General features: G+C 40.8%; 1 protein-coding gene across 3 annotated transcripts in view; it reads left to right on the forward strand.

Annotated features, from left to right (window-relative positions):
* TFAP2D (transcription factor AP-2 delta) overlaps positions 1 to 24,445 on the forward strand; it is a 52,087-nt gene extending 27,642 nt beyond the window's left edge. For all 3 annotated transcript variants that reach the window (XM_010393193.4, XM_019282116.3, XM_010393194.4), the window contains 2 exons: positions 5,848 to 5,961; positions 19,141 to 24,445. In XM_010393193.4, coding sequence (XP_010391495.1) covers positions 5,848 to 5,961; positions 19,141 to 19,360 — 334 coding nt within the window. In that variant the 3' untranslated portion in view covers positions 19,361 to 24,445. The remainder of the gene's footprint in view (positions 1 to 5,847; positions 5,962 to 19,140) is intronic.

Consider the following 24,445-nt stretch of genomic DNA (forward strand, 5'->3'; position numbering starts at 1 on the left):
GAGCTTTGCTAAAGACATTAAAGACACAAAGAGGTATCAGACTTCACTCTAAACAAGCCACTCCTCTCCCTGGAGCAGTAACATCATGTTAGGATAACATTTCTTCTAGGTTAATTAGACTTGATGAGGGAGGAATTAGCCTTCATGAGCCATGGGAAACAGGAATAAATAGTCTGTGTGGAACAGGGTAGACATGCCCTAGGTGTGTGGTCTGACTGTGTGGGGTAACCTTGAACATGTTCACACTCTGTGCTCACTGCAGTGTCACACGTGAGGCTGCAGGAAAGCTGAGACCACAAATCTGAGCTCTCAAATCATCCCCTCCATGCTGGAAGTGTTTGGAAACCCTTCAAGGCTGTGATATATCCAACAGGGACGAACTACTCAGTACTTGGAGAAAGGGTTGACCAGCAACAGGATTGTCCTTTGCATCCCAATGTCCTTCTGCTTTGCCAGGATTCCTGGCCTTGGCGTCCCTCTTGTATCCAGAGCACTTTGCCCTGACACTGACCCAAAGATGAGATGCACTGAAGCATCTCAGGTCTGTGGATCCCATGAATACAGCCTGTGATCCTTCCCTGGGGTGATAGAAGGATCACTGTGTGGATCAGGGGGAATTTTCTGGTTGTAAAGGTGATGAGAGACCTCATATATCACATTCCTATTTCCCTTGTACATTAAAAGGAATAATGTAAGTGGAATATTATCTTGTCCTTAACTCTATCCACATTTCGTTTAAGGGCTCAAGGGGTTTCAGAGACATGAGAATAAACCAGTTGGCCAGAAGAAATTCCTCTCTGCAAGTTGTGTCTCCCCGTTGCTGTGTAGTTCATTAACCTCCTGCCACCTAGCTGAGGATTTGTCCCATTTAAGGAAAACAATTCAACCATAATGGTACAAATCTTCTCCATTTTTCCCTGGCTCTAGTGAGAAATCACAAAGCCACAGGTAGTAATAATTGGTGGGTCACTGTTATGTCCTGTCTCCAAAAGCTGTGCCACTCAGGGGCACATAAGAGTCTCACTACCCTTTCTCATCACCCCATACCTACTTTCTCACCCTCTTTCTCTACTGAGATGGGGTCTCATGGGCATGCACTACCTCTAACCACCATGAACTTTGGGCTTGTAGGCTGTTATCCAGCCCTTGTTAGGAATAAAATTACTTTTCCCCCCTCCTATGAGTTAAAGGCACCAGGAAATTGCTCAGAGAGATCTGTCGATAACAGAAAGGCCACATCCTCCTGCAGTCAGTGCTGGTAACAGGGACAGATGGGTCAATGTGTGTGTTACTACTGCCCTCTCCTGCCTGCAAGGAGAACAGGGATTCCCAGTCCTGCCCAGGTGTTTCAGGAGACATGACGTCACAATATTAGCATGGCATTTCTGAGCCATGCTTCTAGGTATCTGATCGAAGAACTCTCGACAATCATCAGGAGTTTCAACTACTCACCAGCCATACCTAAGCTCTAAGTTTGGAATTTCAGCAATTCCACAACTTCCCTGACTCGTGGGGCTTGTGACCAATGGCACCAGAAAAAGTGGGGATTGCTATGCTGCCACCAAAACCAACACAGAAATTCCAGGGTGGTAAGATCACTCTTGGCAAATTTTATCTATGGAAAGATCTGGAGCACCACTGCCTGTGTGTGTGTCCACTGTGGGACAGAGCCAGAAGCCCATAGAAGTGCTCACCTGTGGGCTCTTGAGGAAAATAAGGGGAAAGAACAAAGTTATTTCCACAATCCTTAGAATAGAGGTGATGAGGAAAAATAAGTGGAAAGAGTAAGACAATTTCCACAGCTTTTCATATCTAGGTGTAATTCCATTATGAATTTAGACATCCATATTCAGTGGCTCAATTCAGCTGTCCAAACATGGGCATCCACTGCCATTTGGGTTGAACTGGGTTATCCAGTTTGGCCACAAGCTGCTGCTCCAGGGGCACACAGATCTCCTTTTGTTACTGTGTCGTATCTGCCAGTGCTTACGGATGTCTTGGGTATTAAAAATCTACATGGGGGTAATGAAACAGAGCTCTAAAAGTCTACAGTGAGGAAGCCTCTGCTGTCCAGTAGGAGGTCCCAGGCCTCCTTGACATCAAGGGCATCCATACCTTGTAATTGAGCAATCCACCCACCCCGAGTGGAAGTAGTTCTGCTGCCATGCACAGAACTGTGGCCCATGGGCCAGTGAAGGCTACAGGCTGCTGCTTTAGATGCCAAGAGCAAACACATGGAGGCTACCGAGCTTAAATGACTCCTCACTGTCCTCTCAGCCCTACCTGGTCTGAGGCCATGCTGGTGGAAATATAGAGAACAAAAACAGGACTGTTTTCTATCATGTGACAAACCACATTCATTGTGTTAAACTGCTCATCTTCCAAAGCTATCTTGTGGAAATGGTCTCTCACATTTGCAAACTCGGGACCTGCCTGGGACAGTACAGATTGGTGCAACAGGATGGTGTCATGGTCCATTCTAACAATTTTATGGACTAGACAATGAAGATTCAGAGCTTTACCTGGCAATTACCATGGGAAGAAGAGATGATTGGGCTGTGTAGCCAGTGTACACTGCTGAACACAAGTGTCAGCAATGGCAGCATGGGAGTGAAGCAGGCTGAAAAAGAGCTGAAAGGGTAAGAAAGGCATAAACAATGGAAGAAGCCTGTCCCCTAATTCTCTTTCTTTCAACTCACCTCCTTTGACTGAGCAGATGGTTGTCTGGGCAAGTAGATGGTTTTCCGGACAGAGCAAGATGCTCCAAAAAAAGACTGAATTGTCACAATTCTGGCCAAAGGGTACTGATATTGGCCTGTTAACCCTAGAAATGTTTAAAAGGTTTCAGGATATGTATTCAATTCACCTAAAAATAGGACAAAAAAGTGGTACCGGGTTTTATAGGGTCTTTAAACATGGGTTAGTTCCCCTTGCAGAGGCATGGGAGAGCCTGAAAGGCTTTCCAGCAGGGGACAGAACCTTACCAGTTTGCAGCTTGGACAGATGCAACACTGCTGAAGGCTGTGTCAATTGCTCCAGTTGATGGAGAGGCACAGTGTCCTACAGGAAACATCCCAGAGTTTCACAGCACAAAGTCTTCCACATGATCAGAGGGACAGATACACCCACATTTACACAGACCAAACCAGAATACTCTGAATAATTTTATTGTGGAGTTGATTACAGCCAGCACAGACTGATCAGCATCTGGCTCATGACACTTCTCTGATATCTGGTCCTTGGATACCTGGCAACTCTACCACACTTGGAATAAATCAGATTCATGGGCTCACATTTGCCCTACTCTTGTACTCAACACCAGGCATTTGCTTTAGCCACTCATAGGGATCATGTCCTACCTGGGCTCTTGTTCTGACCCAGTACAGAATGTTTTATCTTTTCCTGGTCATATACTGGATCATCTGACCATGTATCATTAGATGTTTCCCATGCAGGAGTGACCAGGACTATTTTTATTAATCTGTGCCCCCTAGGACAGCACAACCACCTTCCTTTGCTTTTTCAAAGTCACAGTCCAGCTTAGGAAAAAATTGCCAACCCCTCTCCTTGTCATTACCCCAGGTGATATTTTACTGGTAGTGGAGGTTCTGAGACACCACTTTGCCTAGAAATCCCCCTGAAAAAAAAAGTAGGTTACTGCTTTTGCAGGTTTTTTCATGTATAATGAAAAAGTTTTTTCTTTTCTTTCAATCTGCCAACATTTAGTAAAGACTTTTGACACGTGAAGATAGAAGGGAACTTAATTGCACACTTGGTTCTGACACTTTTCTTTGTCAAAATAAAAGAACTTTTAAGATGAACTTTTTCAACAGGTAGAAAATAGAGGTTGGAGGAAGGAGAGAAGAGCAGTGCTGACAGGGCCGACTGGGGATAGTGGATTGTTTAGAAGCCAAAATGACTGACTGTTTTCAGCTGTTGAAAGGAACTGTTTTTCCTCTAAGGACCTGATTCATTAAAACTGTATGCTGCATTTACATACATTTCTGCTGAATACCTCTCTTTGCCTGAAAGGCTGGGGTGATGCTGTCTTTTCAAGCAGTCAGTGTCTAGGTCCATGCAGATGACAAGCATTTAGAGAAATCAGGCTTGGATGGGGTCCAGCAGCACAGCAGGAAATAGGTTTCTGCTTCTCCTCTTAGTCAAGAGAGAGCTGTAGTATCCAAGATCTCTGTTCCCAGCTTGTACCACAGTGATAAAGCGAAGGGTAAAACCAGTTTAGCACAGTTTTCTTGCCTGTAACTCAGCAGTGAAGGACCTTCTAAAGACCAACAAGCTGAGTTTACCCACTTCTTCCATTATGCCCCTGTCCCAAAAGACAAGGGTTACAAGGTGATAATAAAAACCCAAACTTTACCTAGGATGAGATGTGCAATGAGTCTCCTAAAAGGAATCATGCACCACAGAGATGCCCTTTAGTATTAGAAACTGCCCCTAGGGACAGTGATTTCATCTATGCTAACAAAGTAAACCACACACACTCCGAGTCATCAGATTGCAATTGTCCATGTTATTAAGACGTGAGAATAGCTCATTGAATTTTCCCAAATATATTCTGGGCAAGGTCTGTGAGACAACCCACAACAGGATCTATTCTCAGGAAGCCACAGCGTTTAGGAGACCAGAGGAGCTTCACTATATGGATGTTATCAGATGGCGACAAGTGGTCTGTGGGTGTGAGGGCGGCCCTTGTCACTCTATTGGGTGGCACTGTGACCACGATCAGCTTAATCCAACCAAGATCAGGCCCCCAGCTGAGCGTCCTGGTCATCTGGAGGTGATCATGCCCTCCTGATCCCCCATTAGTGCCTATATTTCTAATACAGGCAATGGAGAACTATATGCTAATTTGGAGAGGTCCCCTTTCCTTTCTTTAATTAACTGAATCATAAAAAAGTAAGTGATGTCTATTCACCCATGGTCCAGATAGCACTCTTCTGAGGACATGAGCTAAATGGAACTGATTTGGTTTCTTTTTTAAAAGAATTATTGGTAGAGTATTCCTAGGCTAATTTACAAACAACAATACAACAACAATACAAGAATGAAAAGGCCTTATTTTCAGGTCTTTCCTAGTGGTAGGTCCTATACAGAGGAATTCCAGGGAACAAATTTAGCCCCCAGGTGCTGAGGCGTGCTGAGGCATCCTTAGAAGCCTCAGGGAAGGCTGACTGGGAGAGGGAAAACTGTAAGACCATCCATCCTTTACAAAGAAGCTGGGCTGCTGTGCTGGTGGGAAACCAGAGAAGACAGACCCTGAATTGTCACTACAAGGGGTCCTTCCTTCACAACCCCTAGTGCTCTATTTGTCTTAAGGGTTGGGGGTCAAGAAGGCAAGTCCAAAATATTCATGACTTCAACTTGCAGATAAAGCAGTGCCCACAAGGTACACAAGCCCATGTACAAGTATTGGTGTATTTACACAAAGTAAATAATAAAGTAATTTACACATTTCAGGCATATTCTAATGCTAGTTCACCACTTCCTTTAACCATAAGCCTTGCTGCCAATGTAAGTGAGCTACGCTAGACTTAACACTGCCAAACTGGGTCCTATTCAGGAGGAAAATTGTATTTTATAATGTCAGTATTAGCAGGGTTTCAGATGGAAACTATTCATGTTCAAGAGATTCTGTATGCTGTTTGCTCTGAGAATTTGAGCAGGGAAGCCAGAGATGGATTTGTTTGCCTTTAATTTCTGTCACAATTCTTCTGCCAAGCAATTCTGTTATGAATGAGATCACTCAGGATAAGGTGACAGTGTTTTGGGAATTAGCTTTATGGGAAGGATTACACCTGTCTTATTTAAGGATTTCCATTTTACTTTTAGACAAATATGTAAAGAATTCCAAGACCTTCTAAGTCAAGACAGATCACCCCTCGGATCCTCCAGACCGACTCCAATATTAGACCTCGACATCCAGAGACATTTAACACATTTCAGGTATGATTTTGAAAGAGGAAACTAAAATCCATAATTTTGATTTAGACTGCATATGATGTTTTAATGGTTTTTGCTCCCTTACCTAAAAGACATGCAAATAAATAATTAACATCCATAATCCCTGCTAGCTGTGCCTATTAAAAGTGCAGGTTTGCCCAGTAATGTAGTTCAAGTTTGCTGCATTCTACCTGCATCTAGGACCACAGTCTGAGTTTGAATAAGTAATTTTCTGCATCTACTGGTCAAATCTCCCCATCTGTTCAGAAAATTGTCTTGCTTTAGATGTGAGCCAAATCACAGCTCACAAGTGGATGGTCCAGAAGCATAGAAACTCAAGTTCTGAACCAGTATAAGTTAATCAAAGTAGAAATAATAGGAGGAAGAAGCTGCATCCTTCCTAATAACTAAATAGTTCCAGAAGCTCCTCTAAGCTACTGAGATCATTTGACAATGGCTTACCATGACCATTTTATTAACTCTTTGTCTTCCAAAGCAGACTGGTCCCAAAGTACATTACCTACTAAAACAATTTTACTTCACTAATTTCCAAACAACACACTGGAAAAATCCAGGAGAAGGAAAGCTAACTAACACTAAAAAGCCAGAGACTGATGATATATTTAGACTCAGTTCCTGAGCAATGTTTAATGTACTGGTTTAAACAGGCTTAAGAAGCTGTTTTGAAGACAAAGACCCATGGTACATGCACACCAAGTCCAAACTTCATTAGAATTTTATCCCAGTTATGGATAAAAATGTATAGATATTTTGGGGTCAGAAAGATTTATTAGCTCAGGAGTTGCTGTGCAATTTCATGTTTTTGCTTTAGGCGATGTGTCAGATACATTCAAGAGTGAGGTGGGATCTTCCAGAGGGCCACTTTGAAATAGTGGGGTCATCTAAGATATCTATCAAAGACAAGTTTGATGAAACATCCTGAAGGTGCTCCTGTCTTTGCTCAGGCCACAGAGGGGAATACATAACCTGCTGAGTCTACAGATTGTTAATTTTTTCCATCCATTAGCTGATATATGAAAAAATTAACATGTGAAGAACTGTCCGAGAGCTGTTTAGAGACCATAATATTAAGCAAGTTTCATAGTCCTATAAAGGCTTAGAATTGTGCTGTATATTCTTTCACACAACCAGCCGAGTCACTCTTCTTTCATCAGTTGGACAGAAAACTTCTGTGTCCCAATGTCCCAAAATCTGTTAGTTATTAAGGTTCTGATAGAGCATGAGGCACCCTGCAGACAGGTTCTGTGATAACTAATGTTTAGTCCCTCAGACTTTGAAGGGAATCCCAAAAATGCCCACCATCCCACTTCTTCCATCCATCTGTTGGGATGAAGGGAAAGGTAAGGGTAATTCCCTGTCTGCAAATGCACACATTCCTGACATTCCTGTTTGTTCTTACACACATCTGTGTGCATCCTATGTGTGTATGAACACACCTGGACAACCTCACTCCTATTCTCATGCAGTGCTGTGCATATGCACCCACAGAGCACCCAGGTGTGTGTATATTTTCACTTATACACACACTCCAAAACACCCAACTACACTTGCACATCAAGAGAAACATCTTTATTTATGCAGAATGCTCATAGAGGGATTTAACGAGCTACCTAAGCTTGTGGAAAAAGAGATAATTCCCTATTACATGCACACAGAGGAAATGTGATATGAGGTTGGTAATCCCCAAGGATTCCTGTGTTTAAAGTAGAAATAGCAGTCAGGATAAAGTGCTGAAGATTTCAGCTACAAAAACTGCCAGCTGGTACACCTTCCATCCTTCTTTCTCTGCTGCACTTCAGTAGGTTGGAGGGCAAAGCTTCTGCAGGCAGCTCCTGGAGCAGTCAGTGCTTTCTTTCATGTCTGCTGTAGACACTAAGTGTTGGGCTGAAGATGGGCACCTGGAGGAGCATAGGCCTTGATCCTACACAGGGGCCTCCCCAGCCTTAAATCAGAGTCCTCTCTCATTGTGCTTAGGGATTGATGAATGCTGCCAGACCCAGAGGTGGAACTGAGACCATACTCCTTTTCCAGCTAGTGCAGAGATGCTGGGGCCAGATCAGCTTCTAACCTGGACTTCTGACTCTGCTCAGATGCCTGTAGGAGCCTCCACTGCAGCCAGCTGTGTATCTCCTGCTGTGATCTCCAGGAGAAATCTGCATTAAGCAGGCCTAACACAGACATCTACATCAGTGTAAATGGAATTTCTCCCTAAACTCCATTTGCTGAACATTCCGGTCTAGATCTCCACCAGAATGGGAGCTCAGCCAACCAGTAGACACCAGCCACTTACACTGTGAACAGTTAAACCTAGTGTAGACCAAAAAAAAAAAGCCATTATTCTCATCTTCTAAACCCAGCAGTCTTCACAGCCAGATCATCTCAACCCCTGCTACCACTACTTGTCTTCCTGAGATTAAATATCATAGATCATAGTATGGTTTGGGCTGGGAGGGACCTTAAACCTCATCTTGTTCCAACCCTGTGCCATGGGGGAACTAGAGAGTCCTTATTGTCCCTTCCAATCCAAAGCATTCCACGATTCTATGATATGATGTCAGAAATCCGAAAAGATTTTTTATGACCATAAAAAATCAGAGGAATCGCACAAATGTCTACCATTAAAATAAGTTCTAAGATAGTGAAAGACTTTTAGAAGAACTATAACAACTGGTATCTACAGGGGAATTGGGTCCAGCCTCTACTAACTTGGGGTGAAAGGGAGTTTACTTTAGGAATAAATTCCCCTACAGCTCCTCAGTGTAGAGTTGGGTGCTCCACTTGCTTGTGATGTTATTTTTTCTATGTTGATAATTAAAACTGACATTCACAGCCTGGCACAGGACAGATAGAAGCAGTTTTTCCCATTTCCTCTGTTTTAAATCTTCAAGCTCACACTTCTCTCTGAAGTTTTTCCACTGAGTCCTAATTCATCAAATCTGTAAACATGTGTCCAACCTGAAGTACAGGATAGTCCCCAGGAAGGGATCAGAAGTGCTGGGTTTGCTCAAAATCCAAACTCAAAGTTCACAAAAAGCACAAAATGGGAAATCTTCAAAGGAGATTCCAGCAAGCCCAAAACTTGCTGAATTTTGCACAACTTTGTGAAAAAAACCCAGAGGCTCTTCTACACCTCTGGTACATCCCTGGTTGTGCAGCTGCTGTCTGAGATGTTCATCTGATCTGAATTCAGAAAACTCAATGCTCCATGACAAATGATTTTCCAATACTATTTGATCATGAACAGATGATTCAGACCCTTAAATTTATAGTAGCAAATATTGTGCATTACCTGAGCCAGGGTCACTTTATGTTTGTTTCATTCAACATTTCTCCCTTTTCAATACATTTTAGAGGATCTTACTGCAGAGAAGTTACATTGATAACTTCACTTATGAGTCGACTGTTGAAGTTATATTGATAACTTAAAATAACTTCAAATATATTGATATTAGCAGATAAAAGTAGTGCCAGAGAACAGGCATTGGCTATCTGTGTTTCCCTTCATCTGCAGAATTTCTGGGGCTTTTTCTACCTTGTCTAACTAGCACTAACCCAAACTATTCCTGGGCACAGTGGTACCTATATATCATCAATGTATGTGAAAGTTTAGAATTCTTGGAAGCACCAGCCCTCGTTACAGCCCAGTCTGGTGCCTTGTGTGTGATATAAATTTAGATTTAGGGAAGGCCTGCCTTGCCAGGGCTGGATCCCAAACCCCATGGGCTCAGTGTTGGAGTAGCTCAGATTTCTAAGCATAAGTCTGACTTCAAGAAGAGGTGCTACATTGTAAGGCTGCCCAGCCTGTCCTTCAGCTCTTCTTTGAGCTGAAAAGGTTGGAAGATACCTTAAAGATCATCTCATTCCAACCCCTCTGCCATGTGCAGTGACACCTTCTACCAGACCAGACTGCTCAAAGCCCCATCCAACCTGACTCTGAACACTTTGAACACAAATAATCCTATGTGTTGTTTTTGGTCTGAAAGTCACCACTCGAGCTATCCCATCCCTAGTTTCTGAGGACAAATTCATCATTAAGTCATAGAGCAAACATGAAAACCCTGGAAAAATCAATTTCCATTACTAAGTGCTGAGACTTTTTGTCCAGACACAGGAATGTCTCTTTATTGTCCTCTAAAGGCTGATCTGTGCAAAGCATTTTTGAGTTTACTACAAAAGAGATCAAAGTCAGCATATCAGTACCAGAAAAGAACCTGAAATTTTCTACAGTTTTAATGGGAGGAAACTATTTTTCCCACCCTTTACTTCCAAAGTGGAGAGAGCATAAGGATCATCAGGAGAGTAAAGAGTGAGAGCAAGAGCAAAAGAAAGAGAAAGGAAAAGGAAAGAGAAAAGGAAAATACTTACATAAAACGAAGTTTCTTTTAAAATGCCTTCTACTACTGATAATTCAGAGGTTTTTTCCCCCAGAATCCCACAGAGTCATGTGCGGCTTCTGTAGACATGGGCATGTACCTGAGTATGGATGAGGGAAAATCTGGGGAGTTCATTTCTCATGAAACTTAAACCAGGTTTAAATCCTACAGATGTCAGTAAAGCTGAGGCTTCATCTCTATTTTTTTCAGGGCCTTTCGGGTTATATAAATCTCTCTTTAGCATTGTAAGTTGGTTGGGTTTGGATTCAGAGCAGGTAAAATAGCCTTGCAGCTGAGAGACAGTTCTCAAATATCCAAGATGATGGGAAGGAAAAGGGGCATTGTAGTATTTAGAGACAGAAAAAAGCTGGATGTAAGCAAAACATATGAAAGACAATGAGAATAATCCACTTTAGAAAAGCCCAGAAATAGTAACCCAGGGCAATCATGACCTGTAGTAGGTGAAGACAAGTCTGCCTGGAGACACAAGAGCTCTGAGACACACATCAGAGATTTCATGGCACAGGTAGTTGTGATGGGAGATGGTGAAGCCTTGGATGACCCCCAAAAACATGATTCTGCCTCTAAAGCAGCAGAGCTTAATGGTGACATCGCAGCCAACAGATTCTTCTGCTGGTTCTGGAACAATGTTAACCAGCACAACCATCAAACCCCACCCTTTTCCTGTTAGGGCTGTGCAGGTAGATCTGAGGCATGTCTATATGGGAAATATCCATAATTCCATATCACTCATCTCTGTAGTATCTTTGCACTACACGCACATTTATGGCATCCAGCCCTCTCCAGAGCAGAGAACCAGACCAGATGAACCAATTATTCTCAGTTGTAGAGATCCCTGCTGTGAAGAAGGGATGTGTTTCTGTCATGTTTCAGAGATGGAATGAAGAGAGGCAGAAATTAAGACACCCCAAAAGATAGGCAAAAATTAATCTCATAAATTGTGTGACTTTGGACCTGGCCACTGGACCATAGTTGTCTGTAATGTTTGGCTGCTTCTGTGGTTCCTTGAATGAATTTGTCCACCTCTTTCTGCCCGAAACAATTCCCAGGCACTGGTCAGCCTTATCTCAGTCAGAAACTTAGGTATTACTTTCAAGTAAAAATGCTGATGGAGACTGATGGACTGATTGACTGATGGAGATGGGGCCAGGCTGTGCCATTTCACTCATAACCCGAGGAATCTGTGTATTCTTACTTTGCTAATGCAGCTAAAGGTGACCAAAGCTATCCCCAGCTTCAGTTTAAGAACCTTACAGTGATTCATCTGTCTGGTGAATGTGGAGATCTAGGGTCATTTTAGGTGTAAAGGGACATCATGTTTCACACGTGTCTGCCACTCAGATCAGCATTTAGGGTATCCCTCCAACTGGATCAAATATCCAAATTAATAAGACAGTACTTAAAAAACCAACTATTTTAGATAATATTTCTCTTCTGTTGAGAGAAGAGAGCATATGCTGCCTTCTCTCTTGCATTCCACTGTCGTATCTGAGATTCAGCCAGGAACCTGAAAGTCACATTGATGTGTCTTCATGTCTTTGTCTTCTTAACCTGCCCTTGCATCAAAACAGCTTTGTTGATTTTTTAAATTTTTAGAAGAATTATTTTTCTGGTTCCCCAAAACCTCATGTAAACTAGAGTTACCAGAACACCCCCAAAAATGACCCACATTCTGTTCTGGAAAACTAAAAACATAACACAAAAACCTTCCAAAGTGAAGGCTTTCTGTGATTATACTCACAAGATCTGCCTCTGTGTCTTGGCTTATACATACAGATTCCCTGACCTCATCAACCACCCTCCTAGCTTCAGTTTCTTCACTTGCAAAATTGGGTACAGACACATCTTCTACATTTGCTTTTGGGACACTTGTGTCTCTAAGAATCTGTGGTGTTTGGAAATTTCAGATATCCTACTAATGCCACCCATCATATAGGGAAAGGAGGATATCCACAGATTCCTGCAGTTCTATTTGATCCTTTAACTTCAAGGCTACGTTTCATCAAGATGCAAAATCACACCCAGATCTTCTGTTTTATATATAAAAGATAAAGACAGCAAAATGGCAAAGGGAAAAGTACTTTCTTGTAAGTGACACTTCTTTCACTGCAGAAACCTCATAAAAACAGACACACAAAATATAATAGGTTCAGAATAGTAAAGTTAGGTAATGAAAGCAATCAGCATCCTCATGGATTATTCTGTGTTCTGTCGAGCCATCCAGCTGATATGAAACACCCTTCCTGTGAAACTGCTTGAGACAAGAGTTTTGTCGCTTAGCTCCTTGCTGAGCCTGGAGCTGTCAAGCTCCTGCCAGTGCCTGGCATCATGCTGACGAGGTGACACGAAAAGTGACAGACAAGAAACCAGAGCCTCAGACTTTGGGAGCAGTGAGAAAGTAACATCCTTCTTTCCAAAGGGAAAAGAGAGCAATGAAATGGGTTTTGAAGCTCGGCGTGTTCTTTAAATTGTAACAAGAAGCCAAGCCCAAAGACTTACTTGTGGGTTGCCTTCAAAGATGTGCTCACCCCCTTTTATATATTGTTCTCTCTTTTTTTACACTTCTTTGCTTATCAGGATGTAGAGCAGCTTCTGGCATAATTCCAGTCATCTCAGTTCACAGCAGCAGCCTCCTGTTTGGATGCAGGGACTGGAAGAAGCCTGGTGCACAATAAGGTTTATGGTGAAATACCTCTGGTGCCCTCTAGAGTTCCCTGATTTCTAGGAGCTCTCTCGGTCTTTGGATTTAGAGAACTGAGAGGGACAACACTGATGCCTAGTGCTGAGACACTAGGGAGCAACAAATTGTTTCATTCATTTTTCTTTTTTTTTTTTATTTTTTTTAAATTTTATTTTTATTTTTTTCTTTGAATTTTATGTTTATTTTTTTCTTTGTCTCTTTATTTACCATAAGTGTTAGAGTGCCTTCCTCTGGGATCTTTCCCTCACTTCCTTTCCAAGGCATTCCTTCTTTGATTTTTCCATCGTAAGGTCTCAATCACCTTGTCCTGCTCTGCTGATGAACAAAATCCTTTCTAATTTCGAATATTTTTAAAGGTTTTTATCATGGGTTGTATGATACCATATTCCCTTAAAGTCACAATTTATGGAGTCAAGAAAACAGATTTTCCTCTGTTTTCTTTTATCTGCTTCATTAACGACTAAGTTCCATAATCATGGAAAAAAAAAATACTTTCATCAAAAAAGGAAAAAAATCTTGCAGGGTGCTTAGATTTTTAACACAGCACTTAAGATTTCTTAAAGCATTTAAGGCACTCTCATGTTTCCCAAAGGGAGAAGGAATGTCCTCCCCTCATTTACAAATTAAAAGGCTACAAAATTTATTGCACCTTGTCATGAGCATGTTTATAAATATTAATTCTTGGTCTTTCTCATTTGAGGAGGGCAATAGGGCTTCTCAGCTACATTTCCTCACTGGAAAAAGTTTATGGATGGTAGTAAATTGAATGAACCTCATCCATTTCTTTGCCTTCCTGTAAAGTAAAGATGAATCACAAAATGATCTAATCTTTGGTCTATAGCTCAGAAACACTCCACAGTTTTTGGATGTTTCAGGTCTGTTGCCTGGGCAATTCTTCTTAGTGTGGAAAATGAGTACCAAAGTCTAAAATATACAGATCCGAAATAGATTATCTTGGAAATTTGGGGCATCAGCTCTAACACTCTCCTCCTACTTGCTCCATGGCTTCTACACATGGTAAAAGGAGGTCCATCTGCTTAGGAGGACATGTCCTTAATACACTATGAACAGAAGGAAAACAAGAGGGCCTACTTTGAAGGCAACTTCTGTGCTGTTTGCTACTCTGATCCTATAGACTACTTATCCCTGTAATATCCACTGCCCACATTCCGATGTTTATCTCGACTATCAGTCTAACTTGTGTCATGGTTAGATCTTCTGAGCTCCTGAAGTAAAGTTACCACCATTTAATTTTCTAGGCAACCTTCACAGGACAGACCTTGAAATCAAAAGAAGCACCTCAAAGTCAATATTGTCATCTCTATATTCAGATGTTACTTGTGTCAGTGAAGAGATACAAATATTTTACCATTTCCTTTACAGCCGTTAAACGTCATATCAGATCTTACCATCTGTCATCAGCTATGTGCTGTTGAATTTGGATAACCAGGGAGTTTTCAGATTCAAAGTTCTGAGAAAATCTGACCAATAAGTTCAAGCTTGCTTTGTCTTCATTATTATTTTTTTAAACGGCTTATTTATTTTAAATGAGGGTGTAAACATTGAGTGCAGATGGCCTCTTCCCCCCCCACTGAGAGGGAAGCTGTTTCTTTTGCTTCATGTCAGAGCCTCACCAGCCTGGGGTATGAAGGAGTCCTTGAGGTGGTTGCCAAACGAGACTCCAAGCCTTCAGGCACACTTGGATCTTTTCACTTTTAAGTAAGGCTATCATTAAAACATGAGCAGACATAATTGCATCATAGCGCTGGGCAGAATTACAGGCAGGTCTGGATGTCCTTAAGCACCAGGGTTTGTAATATGTTGGCCTGATGTTCATTGCCTTCTTTCTGCAGCTCTCCAACACCAGAATCAGAGATTTCAGCCTAATAAAGTTGGTTTATAGGAGCTGTGGTGGGATGCACTACAAAGCTGAGAATATCCAGAAGACTCCATTATGAGACCACCATGTTTAATTTTAGGCTTATAAACCCAAATGAAAGTATGATAATGAAAGCAACTCCTTTCATAGGTGTGGAGCATACCAAAAATGAACCAATTTCAGTGTGAGAACAATTAGCCTGGAAAATCAGGCAGCTAAATTTGACTTTCAGGAAATGCATTTTAATGCTTTGCCATTAATCTTCCGTCTGTCATGTCTGATTTAAATGTAAAATCAGATTTTCTCCCAAACTTGAAACTTACTTTCATCAGCAAAGGGAAATTATCCAACTTTCTTGGATTTTTCAGAGACTTTAACTTGCAGAGAAGTAAAGACCACCAAAATTAGAGCAAGGGGAATTACTGATAGAAATGTAAGATAAAGTAGAAGATAATATCTCTCGGCCTTTTTATGCTCATTACCTAAAGTGAGCCTAATAAAATACACCCTCACAGGAGCTTGGCAAGGAGGGCTGGTTAGAAATTTTCTATAAAATGGTTTCTCTTAATAAGCTTCATGGGAAAATTAATAGGCTCTGCATATCCCTGTCTGTGGAGAAGAATTTATTCATCAGGAACAGAAAGTAGAGTTACCATGAGACTCTGCAGCATCATTTCACTAAAAAGGGCTGGTTTTTAATAAGAAACACAAGGCTGTGTTGGTGAGAGCTGCCATATTTAATGATTACTGGTGACTAAGAGGCTAAACTGTAAAAGAGGTAGATCCCTTACTCACTCCAAAAAATTATTTCCTATGAGCACTAGTTTTTAAACCAGAAGACTGGATATTAGGAAAAACTTAACTGAAAGGGTGGTCAGGTATCAGAACAGGCTGTCCAGGGAAGTGGTGGGTTCACCATCCCTGAAAGTGTTAAAAAAATATGTGGATGTGGCTTTTGGGGACATGGTTTAGTGGTGTGCTTGGCAGTGCACAGTTAGTGGTTGGACTTGAGGATTTTGGTGGTATTTTCCAATCCAAATGATTCTATGATTATATGTTTTGAAGCTACTGGAAATGAATGCATGAATGCAGATATTGCCAGCTTCTAAAATACACAAACTAGTTTCTTTACAAGACCATTAGTATTTTTATGTGTCTCAGTATAGTCAGTTCCCCAAATCAGGACCCAGAAGATCACACAAGCAGTGTAAAAATCATGCAGTAATATAACTAGTAATGATACCCTTAATTTCCTTTATCTTGCTTATTTTTATTGTAAACTCCATCACATTTTCATTTCTCTGAACTTCTGAAGACCAGAAATTATGATAAAATGCAACACAAAATCATTAAATCGCCTGACTCCTAAAGTGACATGAAAGGGTTTAAAATACTTATACATATGCTACTTCTGGTTTAGTTTTTACAACTATTAAAAACATGAATTACAATGATGATGATGATTTTTATATTTCTGGTATGCCAGGTATTCCTAAAAAGAAAATAAAATTAAACTGAGGTATGTTTACCTCTTTTTAATGCTAAATTATAAAGATCCAGATATTTCTACCAGTCCAAACTTCAAGATTCCAAACTTCATGTGGTATTATTAATTGATGTCTGCAAAATATTGCTTGTAAATATTTAATTATCATTTTCCTCACATTACTAACTGGGGATAAACATAAATTCCTGCTTTGAAAAGTGCCTGGAGACTGATGGATAAACATTCTAAATGCAAGTTATTTGTTAATAGCCTTTTGGAGACCTTTTATAAAAGGCTATGCCAGTCCCAATCTGAAATGGAGACATACTTCCATACTGAGCACTCATTTTGATTAGAATTCACTTAGTTTTGGTGTCTTCCCCTAAGATACCAGCTTTTCTATTGAATAGGTTTCCCATGTCTAGCAGACAGAAAGGTGACCCAAAAAAATATCCTGAAGCCTTTCCCGTGTGGGTTTTTTTGATACTTAAAACATCCTATCAATTGTCCATGTCCTATAAAACCTCTTTCCCCTCAGTCCCTACATTTTCACTTTTTTCTAAAAGACCTGGAAAGACTGAGAAGCCAAAGTGCAGAGGAGACAGGTCACTGAAGGGAAATGTTCCTATTTCTGACCCTCACATGGGTCTCTGCATCAGATCAGGATTTACTGATGTGGTGCCCGAAACACCCAGAGAGTAACTGTAGGGGCAAATTCTGAACTAGCAGGGCTGGGAAACAGTTATTTTTCCTTGTCAGAATCACTGTAATGTGGTTTTCTTTCCCCCTCACCCTAACTTATACAAAGTATTGATTTCTAAAAAAAGGCCAACAAACATAAAAATTAGCTTCTGTTCCTCTTGTCTTCTTTCTTCCCTGAGCAGGATTAGAATATCTGAAATCACTTTTGAAAACTTCAATGACATTTCAACCTTTGAAATAATTTTTAATTTACATTTCTAAAGGAAAACTAAAAATCTGGAGGATTTGGGCAGGGGTTTTTGTTTTCACATGCCACTTATCAAAATGAATCATTGTAACAAGGAAAACAGCTTTGTTGCCCATAATAACCTTAGTTTCTTTAGCCCTTACATGATCATCTTATACTGTACACATAATATTAAGGCAAATGGCACTGAAGTCAGTTGCCTAAAAGCTGGTCTCCAGTGCCATGTCCCATATCCTGTGGTGGTTGGGACATCCTGTAGTCCTGTGTCCATCTCTGGGGTCCCCAGGACAGGAAAGACATGGAGCTGTTGGAGCAAGTCCAGAGGAGTCCATGAAGATTTTTAGAGGGCTGGAGCAGTTCTGCTCCAAGGAAAGGCTGAGAGGGTTGGGATTGCTCAGCCTGGAGAAGAAAAAGCCATGGGAAGACCTCAGAGTCCCTTCCAGTGCCTAAAGGGGCTCCACAACAGCTGGAGATGGACTTGGGACAAGGGCATGGAGTGACAGGACAAGGAGGAATGGCTTCCCACTGACGGAGGGCAGAGTCAGATGAGATATTGGGAAGAAATTCTTCCCTGTGAGAGTGGGGAGGCCCTGGCATAGGGTACCCAGAGAAGCTGTGGATGCACTGGATACCTGGAAGTGTCCAAAGCCAGGCTGAACAGGGCTGGGAGCAACCTGGGATAGTGGAAGGTGTCCCTGCCCATGGCAGGGGGATGGAATGAGAAGATCTTTAAGATTCCTTCCAACCCAAACCATTCTGGGATTCCGTGATCCTCACAGGGATGGTATCCAAAAGATGGGACCTGTGGGAAACTTACACACTTCTGGATCTGCAGGTGGCAGCCAGGAACAATGACAAGAAAAATTCAGTGTTGAAAGATCCCCCTTATTCAGATGAAAGGTGCAACAGAGCAAATCTACACCAGTAAATTCAACACTACCAGGGCAACATTGCTGGAACTGGGTTATTTTTGCCAATAATTGGTTAGGATTGTCCATTAATTCAGCCTATTAAACCAGTCCCATGTGAAATATTTTCTGCTCATCTCTTGAGCTTGGGTGTTGGCCAAGGGTATTGGTCAGGGTCAATTCCCAACAGGCACTTCAGATCTCCCCCTGTTGGATGGTCCAGGAGTTTAGCAGCATGGGTATGGCCAAACCATGGCAATTGTAATGAGGGTTGGAGATGGTATCCTGGGCTTTGCTGAATTTCCTACTATGAATGCAGTCATACCTTCATGTAGAATAACCAGGTCATGTTCAAGAGCTATAAAATCACAGAGTCATTAAGGTTGGAAAAGACATCCAAGATCAAGTCAACCAAGTATGATCTAGAATTGTGAACAAACCACACAGAATTCCTTTTATTTACCTGAGAAGGGGGAGCCAGACTTTATGACACTGGAAAATTAGCAATGCTGGTGAGCTGAGGGTGTGGATTCTGTCTTGGCTTCTCTGAAGTCAGCAGCCCTGTGTCAGTCTGCACTTGCTGAGGGTCTGTCCCATGGTATTTCAGAACTGAGGCTCCACCAAAAACAACCTTTGAAGCTGTATTCAGTCTGCTCTTTGGGTCTATTCCTTTCCTTTCTGTTTCTCCCACAGGTAATAAATAGTTTAGGGAGCAAATCCTGAATTTCACTATAGCAAAATGAGTGTAACTGTAAACTCCTCAGTGTTTGTGAGCACACTGATATTTATGTGTGTGTGTGTATTTCTTTCCCTTTTTTTTTTTCTCTCTCCTTCCCATTTGTAGTTTGATCACTCATGGTTTTGGAACTCCTGCAATATGTGCTGCCCTAAGCACTTTCCAAACTGTTCTCAGTGAAATGCTGAACTACTTGGAAAAGCACACATCGCACAAAAACGGAGGAGCGGCGGAATCCGGCCAAGGACACGCCAACTCGGAGAAAGCCCCCCTGCGGAAAACTTCAGAGGCTGCTGTGAAAGAGGGCAAAACAGAAAAGACAGACTAGCTACATCAAACAGAATCTATTTCGAGAGAGTCTTGCTGCTGATATTTTTTTTAAATATATATATCATTGAGGGCAATTTATCTCCAGTGGACCAAATCCAAAAAAGAAAAAGGGGGGAAAAAAAGAGAAAAAAAGTAAAAAGAAAAAAAAAAAAAAAAGAAAGATTAAAACAGAGAGAAAGAGAGAGCGTGAGAGAGGAAAGTATTCAACCCTAAGAACAGCAGTGTACAGTAATTGTGTGATGAAATTGTCACTTTTTTAAAATTTATGTTGCTCTAAACTGCTTTTTTGTGCACGTAGTATTTGATTGTTCTGAATGATACACTAACACTGTTTTTTATAAGCACTTCTGGACTTGGCTGAGGTGGCACATGAAATTTGAAGCACTTTCTTCTCCGGCAGCAGAGTTAGGGTCAGTGCATCAGTTGTGGGACACGCAGTTCCAGCATCCTGACTTTGCTTGCATGCTGGATAGATTGAAAGAAGGGCTTCCTCTGGTCCATCGGAAATGCCTGATCTACTCACCTTTGGGAAAACAATATGGAAATCTGGCAAAAGAGGAATTCTTGGGTCATGGGACAAATGACCTGTTGTACATGGGAATGTACAATAAAGCTGCACTGGAATGAGGCCAGAACCTGTTGGGAATCTGTCCTGACCATTCAAGCAGCAGCCATGGTGTCTCTTGTGAAAGGAGCATGGCAGACTAAAACGAAAACAAACCTTGATAGTCTCAGTAAGAGCCCTGATCCCTCTGTGAACTTCAGTTTAAATGACAGCATGGGCTTCTGTCCTCTATTTTCTCAGCCCCTGGCCCCACAGCACCCTGCCATACCTGGGTCTCTGTTCAACATGATCAATGCAGGCAATTGGAGTCACCTTTTGTGTTGCCTTGATTTTATGATGCTTTCTTTTCTTCAACAGCTTGTTTCCACAGCTTTATTGTCTTTATAAATCCAGCTGAAGTGCAGAGGTCTAACAGAATCCACTCACCGGAAATAAAATAAAAACAAAATGACAAATAAGACAGATTGGCTTAGTCCACAGCAGCTGACTGGTAATAACCTTGCTAATGTACTTTTGAAATATTACTTTACCACCTACCACACATCCTCACACAGAGAACATGGGAGGCATAGTTTGAGCTCAAGCCTCTTTGAGTCAAGGGATTTTTCCAATCACATTCTAACTCTTTCTTCAACAAGACCTTTATTTCATTCCTTTTCTTGTTTCTCTGACATCACTTGATTGAGGAAGTTAGGAAGGAATGGTGTTACTGGGAGGGCTTGATGTTGTCCATCTAAACTCTCTTTAAGATCAGCTGAACCAGACCTTTTCTTCCAAGGGACAATTCAACTCTTTCTGTGGTAGGAACTAATATAGTTGTCCATGTGTAAATGTTTAGAGCCATTTGAGATGTTTTAGGTATCTAAGACAGCCACAGAGTTTGAAAGTTATGACATGAAACCTTTAGGAGAACTGGGCTCACCTGGAGGAGGAGCTGGAGGATCCCAGAAACAGCATTAGATAACTGTGGGTGACAAAAGCTCTCGCACAAATTTTAGCTTTCTGGAAGATGTTAACATGTATTACACCTTGGATGACCAGTTTAGACAAAACCTAGGGACTGTGACAAATACCTGAGTGTGTTTAGAGACAGATGCAAGGAATCAAACTGAATTAACAAGATCACCCTCACCTTTCAAATTACAGAAGGCAGTAGAGTGATGATGGTATGATGCTGTTCCTCTCAAGGTCAGTAAGGACATTGCCACCACCATGAGAAAACACTCTAGAAAGTAAGGAGTCCCTGATTGTTTATTTAAAGAAACCTGGAAAAAAATCCTATGCTTTTGCCTAGATTTGTCCTTGCTCAGGGTAGGTGTATAACTCAGACACCTGCTTTAGTGCTGTCCAGGCACCATCCTGCATTGAGGGAATCAGGTGTATCTCCATGGACTCCATCTCCTTAACACACCAAGATCAGATAAGTGCCTCAAAAAATTAAACTTTATTAAATGGATTTAATGAATTTATACTGGTACTTCTGCAGAAATGAAATGTTAAAATCAAATGAACAGTCCTCAGAGATGTCTTCAGCAGAAACATTGTGGAACTGTCCTAGAACATGAAATACTTGAGTGTGAAAGTAGGTAACCATGAAAGGAAACTCATTCTGCTTTTTCTATTGCCCAAACTGAGGGAGAGGAAAGGGAAAAATCAGAAGTTTGACTGTGTCAGATAGGCAGATTTGCCACACCTGTAAAACATGTGCTTTAAAACAATTTAATTTGAACCCCTATTTCAAGATGTGGATAAATTTAAATTACATTTTGATGGGGTAAAAATATAAGAAAAAGGTTTTTAAAATCCTTTTTAATTTTCTCCAGGAAAATACCAACTTTTTGGAAAAGGAGGAATAAACTGTTGGGCAGATAAATCTGTGAAACTCATGTGAAAGCAGCATTTTATTACCATCAAATTAAAATGTTTAATATTGGAAATAATATGTATATAGCCTTAAATGAAATATTTGCCTATTCAGGATATTGTCCAAAGTCCCAACAATAATTTATTTCAAGACCTGCGTCTTTTGCTGTTACATAATCACTAAGAGTGTCTGCTCTGCAGGCAACAAATTATTTTTGGCCTGGATTAGACCCTTTGATCTATTAATATTAATAAATCTGAGCACACTTCAAGCTCCAGAACTTCCAGTTTTTGACTTAATGGCCTTGTATATTTTTGTTGATGTTCAATACAGATCTGATTCAACCTGATTGAACTGCTGTATGTTCTTAACATTAAGAAGTTTTTTCTATTTCCATGCCAAGCTTTCTGGTTTTTCCCTTAGTATATTAGCACATTTTAAAAGCAAAACTCTTTTTTAAATGTGGCTGCAGGTTTGTTGACGTTGACAGGCTCTATTTTTTATTTTAAATTGCACTTAATAATTTTATTGAGTGAACAATAATTATCACTGCTTTTTCTGCTGAACTAGCTGTCAAAGCAGTTTGGTGTCAAAATGCCTTTAGTTTTTGAAATTGGAACTTTCTGTGAGCTTTTGAGCAATGAATTCACTGATGTTCCTGTTAAAATCTCAGCCTAGGTTCTCATCCACTTACACTCCTGTGCTGTCCATGGGAACATGCCCATGTTCTCATGTTGTGCTTTTGGGTTTTTTATTATTTTCTTAGTTCTAGTCTCTGTGGAAACACTGTCATCTCAAAACACTTTCATGACCTAGATTAGCCTGAAGGAAGTTCATGATTTGAAGTTAGTGGGTGCTCAGTGGTATCATATTCAAGTATATTTTTACCTCTTTGACTTGGAAATTTATGTGCTCAGAAAAAGAAAAAAAAAATCTTTCTTTAAGAGATTTTGAAGTGTTTATTCAATGTCAAAATCATCAAAAGAATAGAGAAAAGTCTCCGAAGTTTCATGGACAGGACAACGAGTCATTATGACTGTTGGACCCCAAAAATTGATTCATAACCCAAGTGCTGTCTGGGTAGCTGGACCCTGTTGTGCTTCAGCTCATTGCTCAGCTCTGTATGAGTTACACCTTTCCTACCACCAATCTCAAAACATTTTAAGTAGGTCCCTGAACTTACTCCTTATCCTAAACTCTGGCACATTTGACTCACAAAGACCAGCTTCTGACTCTTGGATTTATTAGCAAGTCACTGACTTGCTAATAAACACACTGACTAACTACAAATTTATTTTTCTGGAGCAAGGTGTTACTCACTGTGAGTACAAACAGCTCTTGTGCTGACTAAGCTCAGAAGGTGAATCTGGCAGAGTAGGAACAACATTCTCACCTCTGCCCCGAGATTTGGTTCTCTGTTCACAGAGCCCTCCTTTAGCACCATTACATGACAGACACGTAGAAAAGGGAGAGTTTTATCAGATGTTGAGAACTGGAACAGAGTTCATGTGGCCTGTTAAGGGGAGTGAACGACAGACAAGCAGTGATGACCCTGCCACCTACAACTGAAGACTGTCAAGAACTTTGTCCTTCATGCTGCCATCTTTAACCCTAACACCTTCTAGGTGTCATTCTGTTGCCTTGGAGAACTGGCAGAAAGGGTGAATTTAGACCTTTCATTTGCTTCCTTTATAAAGATAAACTCCAACATTTGTTGGGAAAATACTTCAGCTCTCCAAATCAACATGGAATCTGCTCTTTGAAGCTTCTCTTTAACTTTTCCTAAATCCAGAAAAATCTGCTACAAAGCAGGCACAATGTATAGTCCTTCCAAATCCTGGACCTCTGTGTAAATATTTCCCCAGTTCATCTCTTCCTTTGGACGTGACTCAGTGGCATAGGCGCAGCTCACAATTTTGCAGCCAGGCTCAAGAAGGGCTGTTTATTGTCCTAAGAGCCAGTTTTAACTTTACAATCTCTAACCACTATTTTTTTTTTGTTTGTTTGTTTCCTAATACCAACAAGCAATTTTGGTCTTAAATGTCTTAGGTATCCAAAAGGGCTGCTGGTGAATTCCAAGGTCATTTGACTTTCATTTATCCTTTGGATAAATAGTTCTTTATTTCTAAGGACAAGAAGAAACAGCATTTATAGAAGACACAAGCCTGCAACACGAGGAAGAATCAATAAATTATACAGGAACTGTATTTATAAAAGTATCCTTTGCCTCTGCCCTCATTACAGGTTGAACAAGAATTCACACACAGCTGAGTGGGGAATGAGGGAGGAAGATAAAGTCATTTTCCTTTACCAGGTGAAGGTCATTTGGAGAGGTCTGATCTTTTTTATTGCTATTCTTTACTTTTCTTTATTTTGTACAATTAATTCTGTTCTGTACAGCAGCTGTTGTGATTGTATTTAAATGTGAGTGCGCACTTGGTCACCAACAAACAATGTCCTATTTATTGCTTTGGAGTTTTGTTTTGGTTATTTTCCTTCCACTTAATTTAATTTATAATTCAGTGGTGAAAAACATAATCTTTTATATTTCTATTTCCTATACAAGCTACCTGTTTTACATGAGTCTATGAAGATAATGACCACATTTGATCAAACATTTCACGGCAATAAAATCTATGTTGATTTAACCCTGA

Source organism: Corvus cornix, chromosome 3 (assembly GCF_000738735.6).
Source record: "Corvus cornix cornix isolate S_Up_H32 chromosome 3, ASM73873v5, whole genome shotgun sequence".
Classification (NCBI taxonomy): Eukaryota; Metazoa; Chordata; class Aves; order Passeriformes; family Corvidae; genus Corvus; species Corvus cornix.